Source organism: Denticeps clupeoides, chromosome 18 (genome assembly GCF_900700375.1).
Source record: "Denticeps clupeoides chromosome 18, fDenClu1.1, whole genome shotgun sequence".
Taxonomy (NCBI): Eukaryota; Metazoa; Chordata; class Actinopteri; order Clupeiformes; family Denticipitidae; genus Denticeps; species Denticeps clupeoides.
Window position 1 is genome coordinate 2,946,005 of NC_041724.1, and position 21,155 is coordinate 2,967,159.

Below are 21,155 nucleotides of genomic sequence, written 5' to 3' on the forward strand. Positions count from 1 at the left end.
TGAGAAACTTAAATGACAACCTGAAGGAGGCCAGAGCCTTTGGTTTGGGGGGGTTATTAAGATTAAGCTCCCGGGAGGCGAATGCTGTAACAGGAACCGCCTGATTACCTGCCAGATCAGGACAATGCAAACAAAACTAATTGAACGTGTTGCCTTCCATTTTCTTGGCGTGGAGTCGCTGATTGAAAAACGTAATTGAAATGGAGGTAGGAGATTTGACAGGGGACTTTCCTTTTCATGCTTTAGCTGTAACAGAAGGTTGCACAATGCAACCAACACAAAAACATTAACAAATAGTTTTATTAACAAATAGAAATAGTTTTGCTGATTCTTTTGGGCCATGCATGTGAGCTTCAAAATGACAAATGTTTTTTTTATGTTAATTTTATATCTATTCTTGCACTATTGCATGCATGAAGTTTCAAGTTAACATTAGTGTTGCCCGAAGACGACCTTCATTGGACATCTGCCTAAAATACTGTAATTAGTTTGCATGTCTCCTGGATGGATGGATGGCCTTTCCTTCCAGACTGGAGAGCTTTTGATTACCACGCCTGCTTCTTAAAACCAAAGGCATGCTGAGGTCTTGTGGTTCTCATGCATTGAACCCTGAACCATGAGCACACATCAGCTTCATGTTTCTGGCACTTGGCCGAATCTGGCCACAGGAGGACTTTGGAGAAATTCCTCTGTAGTTAAAAATAGCATTGACCCCCTACAAAGGCTTGGACAATAGCTTCTCATTCTCTCCCGGTCTGCCGCTGGACCTGGTGTTTACCTCGGCCTGTGTTAATTAAACAATAGTGTTACTGATTAACATCCGAAAAACAACACTGACCACTCACACTGGTCCATTTCCACTTCCCACCCCTGGAGCAGAATAGGTTTGTAGTAGCCTACCAGAAGACCCAGGTTCGAACCCCACTTACTACCATTGTGTCCCTGAACAAGACACTTAACCCCGTGTGTCTCCAGAGGGGGACTGTCCTTGACACTACTGATTGTTAGTCGCTCTGGATAAGGGAGTCTGATAAATGCACTAAATGTAAATGTAAATGTTTGCCATGCATTCATCACAGGAAGATTTATGTATAGACTCATAGAACCTTGCAGATCTTTAGATTAAATCTTCTTGTGCCTGAACACTCCATATATGGCACTGCGCAGACGAATACTTCCATGCAAAATCTTAAATCTTTGATATATCGCTGCAATTACTACGGCAGTTACTATTCAGCACCACGGAGAGCCATGGCCCTAAAACACCTGAGAGTTCAATTACTCCTTTCACTCAGTTCATTTCCACTGAATGACACTTGCCAGCAGCATCAGTGAGTAAAACTGACCCGGGTGTTAATAGTTAATTGTTGCTGAAATGTGATCATTTCCGTGTCCACACTGAATAATTAATATCTCTTGAGTCAGTCCACAAGGTGCGTACTATTGCCTGCATTCTCCACAGTTCCTTATGGGGCAGTGGTGGCCAATTGGTTAAGGAAGTGGCCCGTAATCAGAAGGTTGCTGTTTTGAATCCTGATCCCGTGCCACTGAGGTGCCACTGAGGAAAGCACCGTCCCCACACACTGCTCCCCGGCTGCCGGTCATGGTTGTCCACTGCTCACTAAGGGTGATGGGTTAAATGCAGAGGACACATTTCATTGTATCACAATGTGCTGCGCTGCTGTGTATCACAATGACAATCACTTCACTTTCAGAAAGAATTGCTTGTCTGAATTGTCTTTATGTAAAAAAATGTTCACATTTTAAAAGCGACTTGTGTACATTAATATATTAATAACCACCACTATCATGTTTACATCCGAATAATCCACATTCACAGAAAACAATCATTATAATAACAAAACGTTGTAACGATGGACAGCACTCTTTACGTGCGCTTTGGGGTAAAACACACAATTTTCTTAAAAGCCTTCCGGAAGTCCCTGTTGAAGATGGTGTAGATGATCGGGTTGACCGAGCTGTTGCAGTAGCCGATCCAGAAGAAGGCGTCGAACAGCGCGCCGGGGATGGTGCAGCGTTCCCGGCAGATCGCGTGGAGGCTGTAGGTGAAGAAGAAGGGGAACCAGCAGAGGACGAACAGCCCCATCACCACCGCCAGCACGAAGGTGAAGCGCTTCTCGCGCATCTGCGCCACCTTGGACTTGGACGCCGCCAGCCGCCGGCCGTGCGCCTCGGGGAAGTGCTGCGAGGCGCGCTGGCAGGCCCACGACGCGCGGGTTTTGGTCCGCGCGTTTCCGCCCGCGCGTTTGGAGAAGCGCGGGTCCCTCGGCTTGCTGTCCGAGGCGCAGCTCTCCTCCAGGTCGATGTCGTCCAGCTCCTCCTGCCGCTGGTTGCTGCCCGAGCTGTGGCTGCTCGGACTGTCCGTCTCCGCCTTGTCCTTCCGGACGAAGCACGTCTCCGACTGGGACGGCTGCCTCTCCAGCCCGTTCTTGGCCACGAACACCGTGGAGGAGCGCTGCTTGGCCACGCGGTATATTTTACAGTAAACCGTCACCATGATGAAGCCCGGGGCGAAAAACGACACGAGGCAGGACGACAGGATGTACCACGTCTCGTCGTTTATCAGACACTCCAGCTCGTCGTGCTTGGTCATTATGAGCGGGGGGAAGGAGATGACCGCCGAGATGACCCACACGACGACGATCATGGACTTGATGCGCTTCGGGGTCCTTTTCAGGTTGTAGCTCACCGCCTTGGTCACCGACCAGTACCGGTCCAGGCTGATGGCGCACAGGTGGACGATGGACGACGTGCAGAAGAGCACGTCCAGGGCCAGGTAGAACGCGCACCAGGTGCTGCCGAAGTACCAGTATCCCATCACCTCGTTCGCCAGGGAGAAGGGGATCACCAGCGTGGCCACCAGGATGTCGGCCGATGCCAGCGACACGAGGAAGAGGTTCTGGGGCGCGCGCAGCGCCCGGCTGGTCAGAACGGCCACGATGACCAGCGCGTTACCCACGATGGTCAGCAAAATGACAGCGATGACGACGAGGATGATGAAGGCTGCCGCCAACTCGGTGTGCGGAAAGGGTCTCGCCGCGCCGGTGACGTTCTCGTCTTCCGTAGAGTTGAAGCCACGCGTGGCGAGCTGAGTTACATCCATCGCGCGCGCATCCTGGTGTGCCCTTCCACGATCCGCAAATCCCCGTCGATCATGAGTCGGCTGCGTGCGTAAAACCTCCCCGCGTCCCGACGTCCGCGCTCGCCATCGCGCGCGCCTCCTCTCAACTCAGATCCGGGGTTCAGGGGCCGAGAAGTTCGGGTTCGGAGCCACCCTCCCGCCCCGCCCGGCGCATCGTCCCGTGCCGTGGCGCTCCCGGCTCCGGCGCGCAGTTCGGCTCGGCGTTACGCGGGCGCGCCGCTCCTCCATACCAGCCCGCAGACCAGCAGGAGCTGGAGTGTGTTTGCTCTGCGAGGGAGATGACATCATTCCTAAGACCGGCCCATTCTTAAAATTCACGCGAGATAGGGAAAGGCTGGGGAAAGTATCTTAATAGTAAATATGTATAGGGTTGATTTCCATTACTTGAATGACTAAAATGCATGGGAATGTTACATCTTACATATTAAAACTACCAGCTTTAAACTACCTGGCTGAAATTGTGCAGGTCCCTATCATGTCACACACACACACAACAACAACAAAAAAAAGTTCTAACCCCTCCAGGCCTGGACTCTTCCAGACTTCTGGAGATATCTTGTGGAATTTGACACAAAGACGTTAACATCATGTAAGATTTGGGGAGGGGCCTTCACGGATCAGATTGAGATCTGGGGAAACTTAAACTCTTCTTTATATTCTTGAAACCATGCCCGGATGGTTTGGACCTCTGTGTCTAGTGGTCGAGAAGGAGCCGGCTATTGCCCGAGGTTGCTGAAATTTATATGAGAGAGCGGGGCAGGGGAGGGGTGGGGTTACAGAGCTCAGCAAACGCAGAGCGAGGGAGTTTACCCACGTTCTCAGTGTTGCCAGAAGTACAATAATGATAATATTTGTACAATAATTTGACCTTCTGTACAATAAATGATTCCAAACTTCCCATTATGTACAATAATTTTACCACTTTGGTTCATGGATAACTTATTGTCTTAACACAACATGGTACATGATGTTTTTGACTCATGTTACTTTACAGCCAATCAATACATGATGTGACACATAGGCGTCAAACTCTCAACCCGTGGGCCACTTAAAACACAAACTACAGATCCCTTAATGTAGTGCTTCAGTTGTCTTGCCGAATGCAATCCCGTAAGTTTTGGCCAAATGGTGCAATTGAGTTTCATGTAGAGTGTGGTGACGCACAAAGTAGACAACAATGAGTGGTTTGACCCCTGCAAATTCCTCAAGTGTGGGAATCTCGACTGCATAATTTCTGCTAGTGGGTGACTGCGCCCATGCTCTCACCGTGAGCGTTGGTGGAATAGCAGTTGAGCCGGGTTTGATTTCCGGCCAACGCAATACAAGTTTTGGGCAGTGGTGGCCTCCACTCCAGTCTCCCAGTAGCCACGTGCCAACTACTTGGACCTGTGCCTCAGGAATGGGCTCTGATCTTCTCATTCATGGCAAAACACAATGACTATGTACCAAAATGACCACCTGTTCCATTTTCTAAACCTGCTTGTCCATGTCAGGTTTGCTGGGAAGCTGGACCCTTTCCCAGGCATTGTTGGGCCCTAGGCAAGAACAATGTCTGGACAGGGGACCTGTCCAAACCACAGCATCACTACAGAGACACAGAAGATGGTCCCTGAAAGAATACACAATTTATGGTTACATTATATAAGACCTTTCAGTCTATGGCGTATTTATATTTACAGGTTTTCCACCATTCCTCTATCCAGGTCATCAAGAATAGAACATCAGCATGTGTGCTGCAACAGCTCAGTGACTGAAATCTGGCGTTAAGCATTGACATGACCAGACTTGACATTCATAAGACCAGACCAGTTGAGCATGGCACTAAATCGGCACAGTTTGAGGAAATCTAGGCTGACCTAGCATGTACAGCTCATTAAATCTCTTGTAGGAGTTACACCAGACTGAAGAAACCCTCCAGGAGAGGGTACAGAAAAGAAATACACCTAGCACATTTTAAAATGTAGAAAATTCTTGAAACTAGAGGTTATGTAACAACAGTACTGCAGTCGTATGGCTCTGTATTCCATCCTGAAATAAGTGTCAGGATGGAAGCAAAGTACATCTCAAATGAACAAAGAAATATAGTTACTGCTGAAGGTTGCTGTATGTTGTTGAAAATAAATGTCTGGTTTCCAATGCCCTCTAGTGACCGAAAAATTATGACAACCTGTGAAAAAAAGGAGCAAAAGCTGCAAAAGTAAAAAAATATACTGACTGTAGGCTCATGAGCAAAAAAGCTTAAAAGAGCAAAAAAAGTGTGACTTCTGGTTGAACACTTACCTATCTAGACAATTTCGAATATGATCAAAGGAGGCACAAGGTTCTGGTGAACTGTCTGTGAAACACTTAATGGACAACATAGATCATTGTTCAAATTCAGGTTTAGCTAAACTTTGCTGAATCACATTTTTATAAAGTATGTAGAAAAAAGTATGACAAATTCATATAGTTTATTGTCATTTACATAGATATTTGACAATATATATTGAAACGAAACGTTTCTCTGGAACCTGGTGCTACATGTAACATTTAAACAAAGTTACATACTGACAAAGTGCACGTGCCTGACGCAGATAAACTTGGCAACGTAAAGTTCAAACATGGGACACAGACAGCGCCAGAATAACATTAAAAGCAAACAAAATATGTAAACAACAAGAAGACAGACAGCACTAAACTAGTATATTGAATAATGAAGGTGCAAAGTAAAGTGCAAATACCACTGTGCAAAATAAAAGAGTGAAATAATAGATAATGTTTTCGAAACATAAAAGAAGTAGTGTATGTTTGTTAGTGTGCTTTAAACTGAAAAACTTGTTTAAAAATTTGTTAATTTGTTGCAAGATCATAAATGTTGAAGTGTTGTACCAGCAGCTTCAAATTATCATATTTTGAGAAAAGTTATTGTACACAAGCAGCTTTAATTACACATTTTATCAAAGATTCTGTATCTTCCTTCAGTTTTTCACATCTTACAAACTCTGACTCATTCTATTCCTTACCACTGGAAATGGTCACTAACTCTCTCCTCACTTTCTCTTTCTATGGATCATGTCTGTCCACTATCTTCCAAAAGTTTTTGCCACTAATGTGGTGGGAAATTTCCCGTCTGGGGAGCTGCAATAAAGGAAGTCAATTGAATTGATTATCCAAGTTTATTTTACCATGGCCATGGGGGGAACTCGCAAGAGAACTCCCCCCATTAGTAAGTTCACAAGCATATTTATACCATTATGGTAATGAAGGGTTGGAAGACAGGATCATGCCAGCTTTGTCATCGGCGCCTGGACAAGGACGCTTGTTTAAAAAACATCTTAGCCTTGTACATCACCAAGGTTTAAAGTGAGATACAGTTGTTTTCTGGCTGTTCCATAACCAAAGGTGAAACACGTGGAGTGTCTGGGCCTGCTAAATTTCGTGGAGTGTCTGGGCCTACTAAATTTCCTTCCACACTATTTTTATTTATTTTTTGAGTTGATTAATGATAACTACTATACTAGGGTGGTAGTAGCCTAGTGGGTAACACACTCGCCTATGAACCAGAAGACCCGGGTTCGAATCCCACTTGCTACCATTGTGTCCCTGAGCAAGACACTTAACCCTAAATTGCTCCAGGGAGACTGTCCCTGTAATACTGATTGTAAGTCGCTCTGGATAAGGGCGTCTGATAAATGCTGTAAATGTAAATGTAAATGTACTATAGGCACAAAAATGTATATGATGTGTGCGTAAGTTGAGGAGTACATAATTACATAATAACACAAAAATCAAAGGATAAAATAAATGATTCTAAAAGTTATTAAAAAGTATGCAGCAAATTAATGCAAAATTACAAGGTAACGTAACATATTCAACCAGAAACATCAAAGTATACCACTCCATCAAGGGTTTAAGGTAACTCATCACAGTTGTACTGAAATAAAAATATAAACTCAAAACTAAAGGCGAAACAATAATGAAAAAACTAAATTTTAAATAAAAATCAACACCAGGTATATCAATCAAGATATAGAGTTATATGTACATTCACATGGACCTTGTAACAGTACATCCAACAATGACTCCAATAGTAACTCACACGCACATCTCGCACAATCGGCGGCGGTCTTGATTCACGGAAAATCCGCTCTTAACTCATGGCCTTATTTCACACTCGATCTCCAAGATCGGCTCACGGTACTTTAAACAGGACTTTTAACAAATAAGAAAAGTGACACCCCCTTGATTGGATCAATTCAACTGACTACAGAATATAGCAAATATGCTATTTATCTTATCATTTTGATTTTGTATTTCATAATCTTCTAGATTCTAATTAAATGTTTGAGAGGTGGAATATTTTAACTCACCGGACTCGTGTCCCCAGACGACAAAAAAAAGGAAACTCCCGGCGGAATCGGCCAAGGACGCTGACCGCAGCCCCAGTCACTCTGAAACTCTAAAACTAGGTTTTAGAGATGGATCAGCCCCTCCGGTCAGGTCCTGGCGGATTCACGTGGATCCTGTTTGTAACGCCAATTGTGGTGGGAAATTTCCCGTCTGGGGAGATGCAATAAACATAGCTTTCTTTTGGCTTTTTTGATGTTGGTTAGCTGTCCTGAGTCTGCTGTATTTATTGTACATGTTAGCATCCTGTACCTGTTAGAACCCTCTTAGACCGCTAGACTTAGGAGCGTGACAAAATGGGGGCTCATCCATGTTTTTTTTCCCCCTGGTTTGGTGTTTGTGATCAGAATCGTATATCCGGTAAGTTAGGGTGTCTCTTGGGATCTTTGCTGTGGCAATGGCCTCCCTGCAGAGCACCACTTTTGTTGTTTTGCTTTATTATTTTTCCTTTCTTTCTTTTGGAGCTACTACGGGTGGGGGTACGCCATCACACGAACAGCCTCAGCTTGAGTCTGACCGGGGTGATGTAAATGTAAAAAAAAAAACATTCAGCATTCAAAGTTGCCTCCAATTGGTACCCTCCGAAGAGCAGGTAGGTTAAGGTAGCTTGGTAATGTGTAGATGCAAAGAAAAAGGAAAATCAATCGGTCAGCACACCATTGGCGGTAACAGTCTCTGACATTATAGCCACTGATTCTTGACAGTCTAAAGACTATTCTTTCGCAGTAGCAGTATCGTAGCCTATGAGGTCTATCCGAGGCGTGATTTTTGCTAGTTGAAAACTTTACCCAATTCCCGTCTGGACGATTTGAAATACAATCGGCTAAGACAATTTTTGCCAGTCTCTTTGCAGACCGTTTGCTGGTGAAAAAATAAACGTGACCTCCAAGCTGTTAGCACTTGGTGTGAATGGAGTGCATTGAGTTGAAAAGTTTAATGAGATCATTTGTTTAATAGATGTAATTGAGAGAGGGATCTTAGCACACAATGTATGTCACCTGCTATACAAGTTTTCTTTTTTTCTGCAATTGAATTGGGAATTATACGCAGTTACCAAATTTCCTCACGTCATTTCATGGCATTCATTAAGTTGAATGCTTACATGATATCATGTTTTTCAAGATATAATTTAAGAGGTGCTTCAGTGTGCAATGTATGCCACATAGTTTAACAGAGTTTTTATTTGCTGCATTTGATTCGGAATGAATAGTTACCCAGCTATCCCCTTCCCCCTATCATCTTATGGCTTCATTCATTACTGGGCGGGGCCAGACATGTGAAGTCATACAACTCTTCCACTTTGCCTTGTTGGGCGTTTACAATTTTTTGCTGTTAAAAATTTTTTTTTTTTTTGGTGGCATCTTATTTAGCATCTTATGTAGATTGTTTACAGTGACATCAAAAGAAGCACAGAAACCTCTTACAGCTTTGACTGTTTTGGTAATGTGTAGATGCAAAGAAAAAGGAAAATCAATCGGTCAGCACACCATTGGCGGTAACAGTCTCTGACATTATAGCCACTGATTCTTGACAGTCTAAAGACTATTCTTTCGCAGTAGCAGTATCGTAGCCTATGAGGTCTATCCGAGGCGTGATTTTTGCTAGTTGAAAACTTTACCCAATTCCCGTCTGGACGATTTGAAATACAATCGGCTAAGACAATTTTTGCCAGTCTCTTTGGAGACCGTTTGCTGGTGAAAAAATAAACGTGACCTCCAAGCTGTTAGCACTTGGTGTGAATGGAGTGCATTGAGTTAAAAAGTTTAATGAGATCATTTGTTTCATAGATGTAATTGAGAGAGGGACCTTAGCACACAATGTATGTCACCTGCTATGCAAGTTTTCTTTTTTTCTGCAATTGAATTGGGAATTATACGCAGTTACGCAGTTACCAAATTTCCTCACGTCATTTCATGGCATTCATTAAGTTGAATGCTTACATGATATCATGTTTTTCAAGATATAATTTAAGAGGTGCTTCAGTGTGCAATGTATGCCACATAGTTTAACAGAGTTTTTATTTGCTGCATTTGATTCGGAATGAATAGTTACCCAGCTATCCCCTTCCCCCTATCATCTTATGGCTTCATTCATTACTGGGCGGGGCCAGACATGTGAAGTCATACAACTCTTCCACTTTGCCTTGTTGGGCGTTTACAATTTTTTGCTGTTAAAAATTGTATTTTTTTTTTGGTGGCTTTGCATTTAGCATCTTATGTAGATTGTTTACAGTGACATCAAAAGAAGCACAGAAACCTCTTACAGCTTTGACTGTTTTGGTAATGTGTAGATGCAAAGAAAAAGGAAAATCAATCGGTCAGCACACCATTGGCGGTAACAGTCTCTGACATTATAGCCACTGATTCTTGACAGTCTAAAGACTATTCTTTCGCAGTAGCAGTATCGTAGCCTATGAGGTCTATCCGAGGCGTGATTTTTGCTAGTTGAAAACTTTACCCAATTCCCGTCTGGACGATTTGAAATACAATCGGCTAAGACAATTTTTGCCAGTCTCTTTAGAGACCGTTTGTTGGTGAAAAAATAAACGTGACCTCCAAGCTGTTAGCACTTGGTGTGAATGGAGTGCATTGAGTTGAAAAGTTTAATGAGATCATTTGTTTCATAGATGTAATTGAGAGAGGGATCTTTAGCACACAATGTATGTCACCTGCTATGCAAGTTTTCTTTTTTTCTGCAATTGAATTGGGAATTATACGCAGTTACGCAGTTACCAAATTTCCTCACGTCATTTCATGGCATTCATTAAGTTGAATGCTTACATGATATCATGTTTTTCAAGATATAATTTAAGAGGTGCTTCAGTGTGCAATGTATGCCACATAGTTTAACAGAGTTTTTATTTGCTGCATTTGATTCGGAATGAATAGTTACCCAGCTATCCCCTTCCCCCTATCATCTTATGGCTTCATTCATTACTGGGCGGGGCCAGACATGTGAAGTCATACAACTCTTCCACTTTGCCTTGTTGGGCGTTTACAATTTTTTGCTGTTAAAAATTGTATTTTTTTTTGGTGGCTTTGCATTTAGCATCTTATGTAGATTGTTTACAGTGACATCAAAAGAAGCACAGAAACCTCTTACAGCTTTGACTGTTTTGGTAATGTGTAGATGCAAAGAAAAAGGAAAATCAGCACACCATTGGCGGTAACAGTCTCTGACATTATAGCCACTGATTCTTGACAGTCTAAAGACTATTCTTTCGCAGTAGCAGTATCGTAGCCTATGAGGTCTATCCGAGGCGTGATTTTTGCTAGTTGAAAACTTTACCCAATTCCCGTCTGGACGATTTGAAATACAATCGGCTAAGACAATTTTTGCCAGTCTCTTTGGAGACCGTTTGCTGGTGAAAAAATAAACGTGACCTCCAAGCTGTTAGCACTTGGTGTGAATGGAGTGCATTGAGTTGAAAAGTTTAATGAGATCATTTGTTTCATAGATGTAATTGAGAGAGGGATCTTAGCACACAATGTATGTCACCTGCTATGCAAGTTTTCTTTTTTTCTGCAATTGAATTGGGAATTATACGCAGTTACGCAGTTACCAAATTTCCTCACGTCATTTCATGGCATTCATTAAGTTGAATGCTTACATGATATCATGTTTTTCAAGATATTATTTAAGAGGTGCTTCAGTGTGCAATGTATGCCACATAGTTTAACAGAGTTTTTATTTGCTGCATTTGATTCGGAATGAATAGTTACCCAGCTATCCCCTTCCCCCTATCATCTTATGGCTTCATTCATTACTGGGCGGGGCCAGACATGTGAAGTCATACAACTCTTCCACTTTGCCTTGTTGGGCGTTTACAATTTTTTGCTGTTAAAAATTGTATTTTTTTTTGGTGGCTTTGCATTTAGCATCTTATGTAGATTGTTTACAGTGACATCAAAAGAAGCACAGAAACCTCTTACAGCTTTGACTGTTTTGGTAATGTGTAGATGCAAAGAAAAAGGAAAATCAATCGGTCAGCACACCATTGGCGGTAACAGTCTCTGACATTATAGCCACTGATTCTTTACAGTCTAAAGACTATTCTTTCGCAGTAGCAGTATCGTAGCCTATGAGGTCTATCCGAGGCGTGATTTTTGCTAGTTGAAAACTTTACCCAATTCCCGTCTGGACGATTTGAAATACAATCGGCTAAGACAATTTTTGCCAGTCTCTTTGGAGACCGTTTGTTGGTGAAAAAATAAACGTGACCTCCAAGCTGTTAGCACTTGGTGTGAATGGAGTGCATTGAGTTGAAAAGTTTAATGAGATCATTTGTTTCATAGATGTAATTGAGAGAGGGATCTTAGCACACAATGTATGTCACCTGCTATGCAAGTTTTCTTTTTTTCTGCAATTGAATTGGGAATTATACGCAGTTACGCAGTTACCAAATTTCCTCACGTCATTTCATGGCATTCATTAAGTTGAATGCTTACATGATATCATGTTTTTCAAGATATAATTTAAGAGGTGCTTCAGTGTGCAATGTATGCCACATAGTTTAACAGAGTTTTTATTTGCTGCATTTGATTCGGAATGAATAGTTACCCAGCTATCCCCTTCCCCCTATCATCTTATGGCTTCATTCATTACTGGGCGGGGCCAGACATGTGAAGTCATACAACTCTTCCACTTTGCCTTGTTGGGCGTTTACAATTTTTTGCTGTTAAAAATTGTATTTTTTTTTGGTGGCTTTGCATTTAGCATCTTATGTAGATTGTTTACAGTGACATCAAAAGAAGCACAGAAACCTCTTACAGCTTTGACTGTTTTGGTAATGTGTAGATGCAAAGAAAAAGGAAAATCAATCGGTCAGCACACCATTGGCGGTAACAGTCTCTGACATTATAGCCACTGATTCTTGACAGTCTAAAGACTATTCTTTCGCAGTAGCAGTATCGTAGCCTATGAGGTCTATCCGAGGCGTGATTTTTGCTAGTTGAAAACTTTACCCAATTCCCGTCTGGACGATTTGAAATACAATCGGCTAAGACAATTTTTGCCAGTCTCTTTGGAGACCGTTTGCTGGTGAAAAAATAAACGTGATCTCCAAGCTGTTAGCACTTGGTGTGAATGGAGTGCATTGAGTTAAAAAGTTTAATGAGATCATTTGTTTTATAGATGTAATTTAGAGAGGGATCTTAGCACACAATGTATGTCACCTGCTATGCAAGTTTTCTTTTTTTCTGCAATTGAATTGGGAATTATACGCAGTTACGCAGTTACCAAATTTCCTCACGTCATTTCATGGCATTCATTAAGTTGAATGCTTACATGATATCATGTTTTTCAAGATATAATTTAAGAGGTGCTTCAGTGTGCAATGTATGCCACATAATTTAACAGAGTTTTTATTTGCTGCATTTGATTCGGAATGAATAGTTACCCAGCTATCCCCTTCCCCCTATCATCTTATGGCTTCATTCATTACTGGGCGGGGCCAGACATGTGAAGTCATACAACTCTTCCACTTTGCCTTGTTGGGCGTTTACAATTTTTTGCTGTTAAAAATTGTATTTTTTTTTGGTGGCTTTGCATTTAGCATCTTATGTAGATTGTTTACAGTGACATCAAAAGAAGCACAGAAACCTCTTACAGCTTTGACTGTTTTGGTAATGTGTAGATGCAAAGAAAAAGGAAAATCAATCGGTCAGCACACCATTGGCGGTAACAGTCTCTGACATTATAGCCACTGATTCTTGACAGTCTAAAGACTATTCTTTCGCAGTAGCAGTATCGTAGCCTATGAGGTCTATCCGAGGCGTGATTTTTGCTAGTTGAAAACTTTACCCAATTCCCGTCTGGACGATTTGAAATACAATCGGCTAAGACAATTTTTGCCAGTCTCTTTGGAGACCGTTTGCTGGTGAAAAAATAAACGTGACCTCCAAGCTGTTAGCACTTGGTGTGAATGGAGTGCATTGAGTTGAAAAGTTTAATGAGATCATTTGTTTCGTAGATGTAATTGAGAGAGGGATCTTAGCACACAATGTATGTCACCTGCTATGCAAGTTTTCTTTTTTTCTGCAATTGAATTGGGAATTATACGCAGTTACCAAATTTCCTCACGTCATTTCATGGCATTCATTAAGTTGAATGCTTACATGATATCATGTTTTTCAAGATATAATTTAAGAGGTGCTTCAGTGTGCAATGTATGCCACATAGTTTAACAGAGTTTTTATTTGCTGCATTTGATTCGGAATGAATAGTTACCCAGCTATCCCCTTCCCCCTATCATCTTATGGCTTCATTCATTACTGGGCGGGGCCAGACATGTGAAGTCATACAACTCTTCCACTTTGCCTTGTTGGGCGTTTACAATTTTTTGCTGTTAAAAATTTTATTTTTTTTTGGTGGCATCTTATTTAGCATCTTATGTAGATTGTTTACAGTGACATCAAAAGAAGCACAGAAACCTCTTACAGCTTTGACTGTTTTGGTAATGTGTAGATGCAAAGAAAAAGGAAAATCAGCACACCATTGGCGGTAACAGTCTCTGACATTATAGCCACTGATTCTTGACAGTCTAAAGACTATTCTTTCGCAGTAGCAGTATCGTAGCCTATGAGGTCTATCCGAGGCGTGATTTTTGCTAGTTGAAAACTTTACCCAATTCCCGTCTGGACGATTTGAAATACAATCGGCTAAGACAATTTTTGCCAGTCTCTTTGGAGACCGTTTGCTGGTGAAAAAATAAACGTGACCTCCAAGCTGTTAGCACTTGGTGTGAATGGAGTGCATTGAGTTGAAAAGTTTAATGAGATCATTTGTTTCATAGATGTAATTGAGAGAGGGACCTTAGCACACAATGTATGTCACCTGCTATGCAAGTTTTCTTTTTTTCTGCAATTGAATTGGGAATTATACGCAGTTACGCAGTTACCAAATTTCCTCACGTCATTTCATGGCATTCATTAAGTTGAATGCTTACATGATATCATGTTTTTCAAGATATAATTTAAGAGGTGCTTCAGTGTGCAATGTATGCCACATAGTTTAACAGAGTTTTTATTTGCTGCATTTGATTCGGAATGAATAGTTACCCAGCTATCCCCTTCCCCCTATCATCTTATGGCTTCATTCATTACTGGGCGGGGCCAGACATGTGAAGTCATACAACTCTTCCACTTTGCCTTGTTGGGCGTTTACAATTTTTTGCTGTTAAAAATTTTATTTTTTTTTGGTGGCATCTTATTTAGCATCTTATGTAGATTGTTTACAGTGACATCAAAAGAAGCACAGAAACCTCTTACAGCTTTGACTGTTTTGGTAATGTGTAGATGCAAAGAAAAAGGAAAATCAATCGGTCAGCACACCATTGGCGGTAACAGTCTCTGACATTATAGCCACTGATTCTTGACAGTCTAAAGACTATTCTTTCGCAGTAGCAGTATCGTAGCCTATGAGGTCTATCCGAGGCGTGATTTTTGCTAGTTGAAAACTTTACCCAATTCCCGTCTGGACGATTTGAAATACAATCGGCTAAGACAATTTTTGCCAGTCTCTTTGGAGACCGTTTGCTGGTGAAAAAATAAACGTGACCTCCAAGCTGTTAGCACTTGGTGTGAATGGAGTGCATTGAGTTGAAAAGTTTAATGAGATCATTTGTTTCATAGATGTAATTGAGAGAGGGATCTTAGCACACAATGTATGTCACCTGCTATGCAAGTTTTCTTTTTTTCTGCAATTGAATTGGGAATTATACGCAGTTACGCAGTTACCAAATTTCCTCACGTCATTTCATGGCATTCATTAAGTTGAATGCTTACATGATATCATGTTTTTCAAGATATAATTTAAGAGGTGCTTCAGTGTGCAATGTATGCCACATAGTTTAACAGAGTTTTTATTTGCTGCATTTGATTCGGAATGAATAGTTACCCAGCTATCCCCTTCCCCCTATCATCTTATGGCTTCATTCATTACTGGGCGGGGCCAGACATGTGAAGTCATACAACTCTTCCACTTTGCCTTGTTGGACGTTTACAATTTTTTGCTGTTAATAATTGTATTTTTTTTTGGTGGCTTTGCATTTAGCATCTTATGTAGATTGTTTACAGTGACATCAAAAGAAGCACAGAAACCTCTTACAGCTTTGACTGTTTTGGTAATGTGTAGATGCAAAGAAAAAGGAAAATCAATCGGTCAGCACACCATTGGCGGTAACAGTCTCTGACATTATAGCCACTGATTCTTGACAGTCTAAAGACTATTCTTTCGCAGTAGCAGTATCGTAGCCTATGAGGTCTATCCGAGGCGTGATTTTTGCTAGTTGAAAACTTTACCCAATTCCCGTCTGGACGATTTGAAATACAATCGGCTAAGACAATTTTTGCCAGTCTCTTTGGAGACCGTTTGCTGGTGAAAAAATAAACGTGACCTCCAAGCTGTTAGCACTTGGTGTGAATGGAGTGCATTGAGTTAAAAAAGTTTAATGAGATCATTTGTTTCATAGATGTAATTGAGAGAGGGACCTTAGCACACAATGTATGTCACCTGCTATGCAAGTTTTCTTTTTTTCTGCAATTGAATTGGGAATTATACGCAGTTACGCAGTTACCAAATTTCCTCACGTCATTTCATGGCATTCATTAAGTTGAATGCTTACATGATATCATGTTTTTCAAGATATAATTTAAGAGGTGCTTCAGTGTGCAATGTATGCCACATAGTTTAACAGAGTTTTTATTTGCTGCATTTGATTCGGAATGAATAGTTACCCAGCTATCCCCTTCCCCCTATCATCTTATGGCTTCATTCATTACTGGGCGGGGCCAGACATGTGAAGTCATACAACTCTTCCACTTTGCCTTGTTGGGCGTTTACAATTTTTTGCTGTTAAAAATTGTATTTTTTTTTGGTGGCTTTGCATTTAGCATCTTATGTAGATTGTTTACAGTGACATCAAAAGAAGCACAGAAACCTCTTACAGCTTTGACTGTTTTGGTAATGTGTAGATGCAAAGAAAAAGGAAAATCAATCGGTCAGCACACCATTGGCGGTAACAGTCTCTGACATTATAGCCACTGATTCTTTACAGTCTAAAGACTATTCTTTCGCAGTAGCAGTATCGTAGCCTATGAGGTCTATCCGAGGCGTGATTTTTGCTAGTTGAAAACTTTACCCAATTCCCGTCTGGACGATTTGAAATACAATCGGCTAAGACAATTTTTGCCAGTCTCTTTGGAGACCGTTTGCTGGTGAAAAAATAAACGTGACCTCCAAGCTGTTAGCACTTGGTGTGAATGGAGTGCATTGAGTTGAAAAGTTTAATGAGATCATTTGTTTCATAGATGTAATTGAGAGAGGGATCTTAGCACACAATGTATGTCACCTGCTATGCAAGTTTTCTTTTTTTCTGCAATTGAATTGGGAATTATACGCAGTTACGCAGTTACCAAATTTCCTCACGTCATTTCATGGCATTCATTAAGTTGAATGCTTACATGATATCATGTTTTTCAAGATATAATTTAAGAGGTGCTTCAGTGTGCAATGTATGCCACATAGTTTAACAGAGTTTTTATTTGCTGCATTTGATTCGGAATGAATAGTTACCCAGCTATCCCCTTCCCCCTATCATCTTATGGCTTCATTCATTACTGGGCGGGGCCAGACATGTGAAGTCATACAACTCTTCCACTTTGCCTTGTTGGGCGTTTACAATTTTTTGCTGTTAATAATTGTATTTTTTTTTTTAGTGGCTTTGCATTTAGCATCTTATGTAGATTGTTTACAGTGACATCAAAAGAAGCACAGAAACCTCTTACAGCTTTGACTGTTTTGGTAATGTGTAGATGCAAAGAAAAAGGAAAATCAATCGGTCAGCACACCATTGGCGGTAACAGTCTCTGACATTATAGCCACTGATTCTTTACAGTCTAAAGACTATTCTTTCGCAGTAGCAGTATCGTAGCCTATGAGGTCTATCCGAGGCGTGATTTTTGCTAGTTGAAAACTTTACCCAATTCCCGTCTGGACGATTTGAAATACAATCGGCTAAGACAATTTTTGCCAGTCTCTTTGGAGACCGTTTGCTGGTGAAAAAATAAACGTGACCTCCAAGCTGTTAGCACTTGGTGTGAATGGAGTGCATTGAGTTGAAAAGTTTAATGAGATCATTTGTTTCATAGATGTAATTGAGAGAGGGATCTTAGCACACAATGTATGTCACCTGCTATGCAAGTTTTCTTTTTTTCTGCAATTGAATTGGGAATTATACGCAGTTACGCAGTTACCAAATTTCCTCACGTCATTTCATGGCATTCATTAAGTTGAATGCTTACATGATATCATGTTTTTCAAGATATAATTTAAGAGGTGCTTCAGTGTGCAATGTATGCCACATAGTTTAACAGAGTTTTTATTTGCTGCATTTGATTCGGAATGAATAGTTACCCAGCTATCCCCTTCCCCCTATCATCTTATGGCTTCATTCATTACTGGGCGGGGCCAGACATGTGAAGTCATACAACTCTTCCACTTTGCCTTGTTGGGCGTTTACAATTTTTTGCTGTTAAAAATTGTATTTTTTTTTGGTGGCTTTGCATTTAGCATCTTATGTAGATTGTTTACAGTGACATCAAAAGAAGCACAGAAACCTCTTACAGCTTTGACTGTTTTGGTAATGTGTAGATGCAAAGAAAAAGGAAAATCAATCGGTCAGCACACCATTGGCGGTAACAGTCTCTGACATTATAGCCACTGATTCTTTACAGTCTAAAGACTATTCTTTCGCAGTAGCAGTATCGTAGCCTATGAGGTCTATCCGAGGCGTGATTTTTGCTAGTTGAAAACTTTACCCAATTCCCGTCTGGACGACTTGAAATACAATCGGCTAAGACAATTTTTGCCAGTCTCTTTGGAGACCGTTTGCTGGTGAAAAAATAAACGTGACCTCCAAGCTGTTAGCACTTGGTGTGAATGGAGTGCATTGAGTTGAAAAGTTTAATGAGATCATTTGTTTCATAGATGTAATTGAGAGAGGGACCTTAGCACACAATGTATGTCACCTGCTATGCAAGTTTTCTTTTTTTCTGCAATTGAATTGGGAATTATACGCAGTTACGCAGTTACCAAATTTCCTCACGTCATTTCATGGCATTCATTAAGTTGAATGCTTACATGATATCATGTTTTTCAAGATATTATTTAAGAGGTGCTTCAGTGTGCAATGTATGCCACATAGTTTAACAGAGTTTTTATTTGCTGCATTTGATTCGGAATGAATAGTTACCCAGCTATCCCCTTCCCCCTATCATCTTATGGCTTCATTCATTACTGGGCGGGGCCAGACATGTGAAGTCATACAACTCTTCCACTTTGCCTTGTTGGGCGTTTACAATTTTTTGCTGTTAAAAATTGTATTTTTTTTTGGTGGCTTTGCATTTAGCATCTTATGTAGATTGTTTACAGTGACATCAAAAGAAGCACAGAAACCTCTTACAGCTTTGACTGTTTTGGTAATGTGTAGATGCAAAGAAAAAGGAAAATCAATCGGTCAGCACACCATTGGCGGTAACAGTCTCTGACATTATAGCCACTGATTCTTTACAGTCTAAAGACTATTCTTTCGCAGTAGCAGTATCGTAGCCTATGAGGTCTATCCGAGGCGTGATTTTTGCTAGTTGAAAACTTTACCCAATTCCCGTCTGGACGATTTGAAATACAATCGGCTAAGACAATTTTTGCCAGTCTCTTTGGAGACCGTTTGCTGGTGAAAAAATAAACGTGACCTCCAAGCTGTTAGCACTTGGTGTGAATGGAGTGCATTGAGTTGAAAAGTTTAATGAGATCATTTGTTTCATAGATGTAATTGAGAGAGGGACCTTAGCACACAATGTATGTCACCTGCTATGCAAGTTTTCTTTTTTTCTGCAATTGAATTGGGAATTATACGCAGTTACGCAGTTACCAAATTTCCTCACGTCATTTCATGGCATTCATTAAGTTGAATGCTTACATGATATCATGTTTTTCAAGATATAATTTAAGAGGTGCTTCAGTGTGCAATGTATGCCACATAGTTTAACAGAGTTTTTATTTGCTGCATTTGATTCGGAATGAATAGTTACCCAGCTATCCCCTTCCCCCTATCATCTTATGGCTTCATTCATTACTGGGCGGGGCCAGACATGTGAAGTCATACAACTCTTCCACTTTGCCTTGTTGGACGTTTACAATTTTTTGCTGTTAATAATTGTATTTTTTTTTTTAGTGGCTTTGCATTTAGCATCTTATGTAGATTGTTTACAGTGACATCAAAAGAAGCACAGAAACCTCTTACAGCTTTGACTGTTTTGGTAATGTGTAGATGCAAAGAAAAAGGAAAATCAATCTGTCAGCACACCATTGGCGGTAACAGTCTCTGACATTATAGTCACTGATTCTTGACAGTCTAAAGACTATTCTTTCGCAGTAGCAGTATCGTAGCCTATGAGGTCTATCCGAGGCGTGATTTTTGCTAGTTGAAAACTTTACCCAATTCCCGTCTGGACGATTTGAAATACAATCGGCTAAGACAATTTTTGCCAGTCTCTTTGGAGACCGTTTGCTGGTGAAAAAATAAACGTGACCTCCAAGCTGTTAGCACTTGGTGTGAATGGAGTGCATTGAGTTAAAAGTTTAATGAGATCATTTGTTTCATAGATGTAATTGAGAGAGGGACCTTAGCACACAATGTATGTCACCTGCTATGCAAGTTTTCTTTTTTTCTGCAATTGAATTGGGAATTATACGCAGTTACGCAGTTACCAAATTTCCTCACGTCATTTCATGGCATTTATTAAGTTGAATGCTTACATGATATCATGTTTTTTTTCAAGATATAATTTAAGAGGTGCTTCAGTGTGCAATGTATGCCACATAGTTTAACAGAGTTTTTATTTGCTGCATTTGATTCGGAATGAATAGTTACCCAGCTATCCCCTTCCCCCTATCATCTTATGGCTTCATTCATTACTGGGCGGGGCCAGACATGTGAAGTCATACAACTCTTCCACTTTGCCTTGTTGGGCGTTTACAATTTTTTGCTGTTAAAAATTGTATTTTTTTTTGGTGGCTTTGCATTTAGCATCTTATGTAGATTGTTTACAGTGACATCAAAAGAAGCACAGAAACCTCTTACAGCTTTGACTGTTTTGGTAATGTGTAGATGCAAAGAAAAAGGAAATCAATCGGTCAGCACACCATTGGCGGTAACAGTCTCTGACATTATAGCCACTGATTCTTGACAGTCTAAAGACTATTCTTTCGCAGTAGCAGTATCGTAGCCTATGAGGTCTATCCGAGGCGTGATTTTTGCTAGTTGAAAACTTTACCCAATTCCCGTCTGGACGATTTGAAATACAATCGGCTAAGACAATTTTTGCCAGTCTCTTTGGAGACCGTTTGCTGGTGAAAAAATAAACGTGACCTCCAAGCTGTTAGCACTTGGTGTGAATGGAGTGCATTGAGTTGAAAAGTTTAATGAGATCATTTGTTTCATAGATGTAATTGAGAGAGGGATCTTAGCACACAATGTATGTCACCTGCTATGCAAGTTTTCTTTTTTTCTGCAATTGAATTGGGAATTATACGCAGTTACGCAGTT

General features: G+C 40.9%; 1 protein-coding gene and 16 non-coding genes across 17 annotated transcripts; 16 read left to right on the forward strand and 1 right to left on the reverse strand.

The window, feature by feature from the left end:
- Nucleotides 1-1,721: 1,721 nt before the first annotated feature.
- On the reverse strand, nt 1,722-3,420 carry LOC114768180 (alpha-2Da adrenergic receptor-like). Its single transcript, XM_028960332.1, has one exon. The coding sequence runs from the start codon at nt 3,122-3,124 to the stop codon at nt 1,889-1,891; it is 1,236 nt and encodes a 411-aa protein (XP_028816165.1). The 5' UTR covers nt 3,125-3,420; the 3' UTR covers nt 1,722-1,888.
- Nucleotides 3,421-8,263: 4,843 nt separating this feature from the next.
- LOC114768647 (U4 spliceosomal RNA) lies at nt 8,264-8,403 on the forward strand. The gene has a single exon (XR_003743092.1). It is a non-coding gene; the product is annotated as a U4 spliceosomal RNA (small nuclear RNA).
- Nucleotides 8,404-9,093: 690 nt separating this feature from the next.
- LOC114768683 (U4 spliceosomal RNA) lies at nt 9,094-9,233 on the forward strand. The gene has a single exon (XR_003743115.1). It is a non-coding gene; the product is annotated as a U4 spliceosomal RNA (small nuclear RNA).
- A 699-nt stretch (nt 9,234-9,932) lies between these two features.
- On the forward strand, nt 9,933-10,072 carry LOC114768678 (U4 spliceosomal RNA). Its single transcript, XR_003743110.1, has one exon. It is a non-coding gene; the product is annotated as a U4 spliceosomal RNA (small nuclear RNA).
- Nucleotides 10,073-10,763: 691 nt separating this feature from the next.
- LOC114768684 (U4 spliceosomal RNA) lies at nt 10,764-10,903 on the forward strand. Its single transcript, XR_003743116.1, has one exon. It is a non-coding gene; the product is annotated as a U4 spliceosomal RNA (small nuclear RNA).
- A 698-nt stretch (nt 10,904-11,601) lies between these two features.
- LOC114768685 (U4 spliceosomal RNA) lies at nt 11,602-11,741 on the forward strand. Its single transcript, XR_003743117.1, has one exon. It is a non-coding gene; the product is annotated as a U4 spliceosomal RNA (small nuclear RNA).
- A 698-nt stretch (nt 11,742-12,439) lies between these two features.
- Nucleotides 12,440-12,579, forward strand: LOC114768686 (U4 spliceosomal RNA). The gene has a single exon (XR_003743118.1). It is a non-coding gene; the product is annotated as a U4 spliceosomal RNA (small nuclear RNA).
- A 698-nt stretch (nt 12,580-13,277) lies between these two features.
- LOC114768687 (U4 spliceosomal RNA) lies at nt 13,278-13,417 on the forward strand. The gene has a single exon (XR_003743119.1). It is a non-coding gene; the product is annotated as a U4 spliceosomal RNA (small nuclear RNA).
- A 682-nt stretch (nt 13,418-14,099) lies between these two features.
- On the forward strand, nt 14,100-14,239 carry LOC114768689 (U4 spliceosomal RNA). The gene has a single exon (XR_003743120.1). It is a non-coding gene; the product is annotated as a U4 spliceosomal RNA (small nuclear RNA).
- A 698-nt stretch (nt 14,240-14,937) lies between these two features.
- LOC114768690 (U4 spliceosomal RNA) lies at nt 14,938-15,077 on the forward strand. Its single transcript, XR_003743121.1, has one exon. It is a non-coding gene; the product is annotated as a U4 spliceosomal RNA (small nuclear RNA).
- A 698-nt stretch (nt 15,078-15,775) lies between these two features.
- Nucleotides 15,776-15,915, forward strand: LOC114768691 (U4 spliceosomal RNA). Its single transcript, XR_003743122.1, has one exon. It is a non-coding gene; the product is annotated as a U4 spliceosomal RNA (small nuclear RNA).
- Nucleotides 15,916-16,614: 699 nt separating this feature from the next.
- Nucleotides 16,615-16,754, forward strand: LOC114768692 (U4 spliceosomal RNA). Its single transcript, XR_003743123.1, has one exon. It is a non-coding gene; the product is annotated as a U4 spliceosomal RNA (small nuclear RNA).
- Nucleotides 16,755-17,454: 700 nt separating this feature from the next.
- On the forward strand, nt 17,455-17,594 carry LOC114768693 (U4 spliceosomal RNA). Its single transcript, XR_003743124.1, has one exon. It is a non-coding gene; the product is annotated as a U4 spliceosomal RNA (small nuclear RNA).
- A 698-nt stretch (nt 17,595-18,292) lies between these two features.
- On the forward strand, nt 18,293-18,432 carry LOC114768642 (U4 spliceosomal RNA). The gene has a single exon (XR_003743087.1). It is a non-coding gene; the product is annotated as a U4 spliceosomal RNA (small nuclear RNA).
- A 698-nt stretch (nt 18,433-19,130) lies between these two features.
- LOC114768694 (U4 spliceosomal RNA) lies at nt 19,131-19,270 on the forward strand. The gene has a single exon (XR_003743125.1). It is a non-coding gene; the product is annotated as a U4 spliceosomal RNA (small nuclear RNA).
- Nucleotides 19,271-19,970: 700 nt separating this feature from the next.
- LOC114768695 (U4 spliceosomal RNA) lies at nt 19,971-20,110 on the forward strand. The gene has a single exon (XR_003743126.1). It is a non-coding gene; the product is annotated as a U4 spliceosomal RNA (small nuclear RNA).
- Nucleotides 20,111-20,809: 699 nt separating this feature from the next.
- On the forward strand, nt 20,810-20,949 carry LOC114768696 (U4 spliceosomal RNA). Its single transcript, XR_003743127.1, has one exon. It is a non-coding gene; the product is annotated as a U4 spliceosomal RNA (small nuclear RNA).
- Nucleotides 20,950-21,155: the final 206 nt, after the last annotated feature.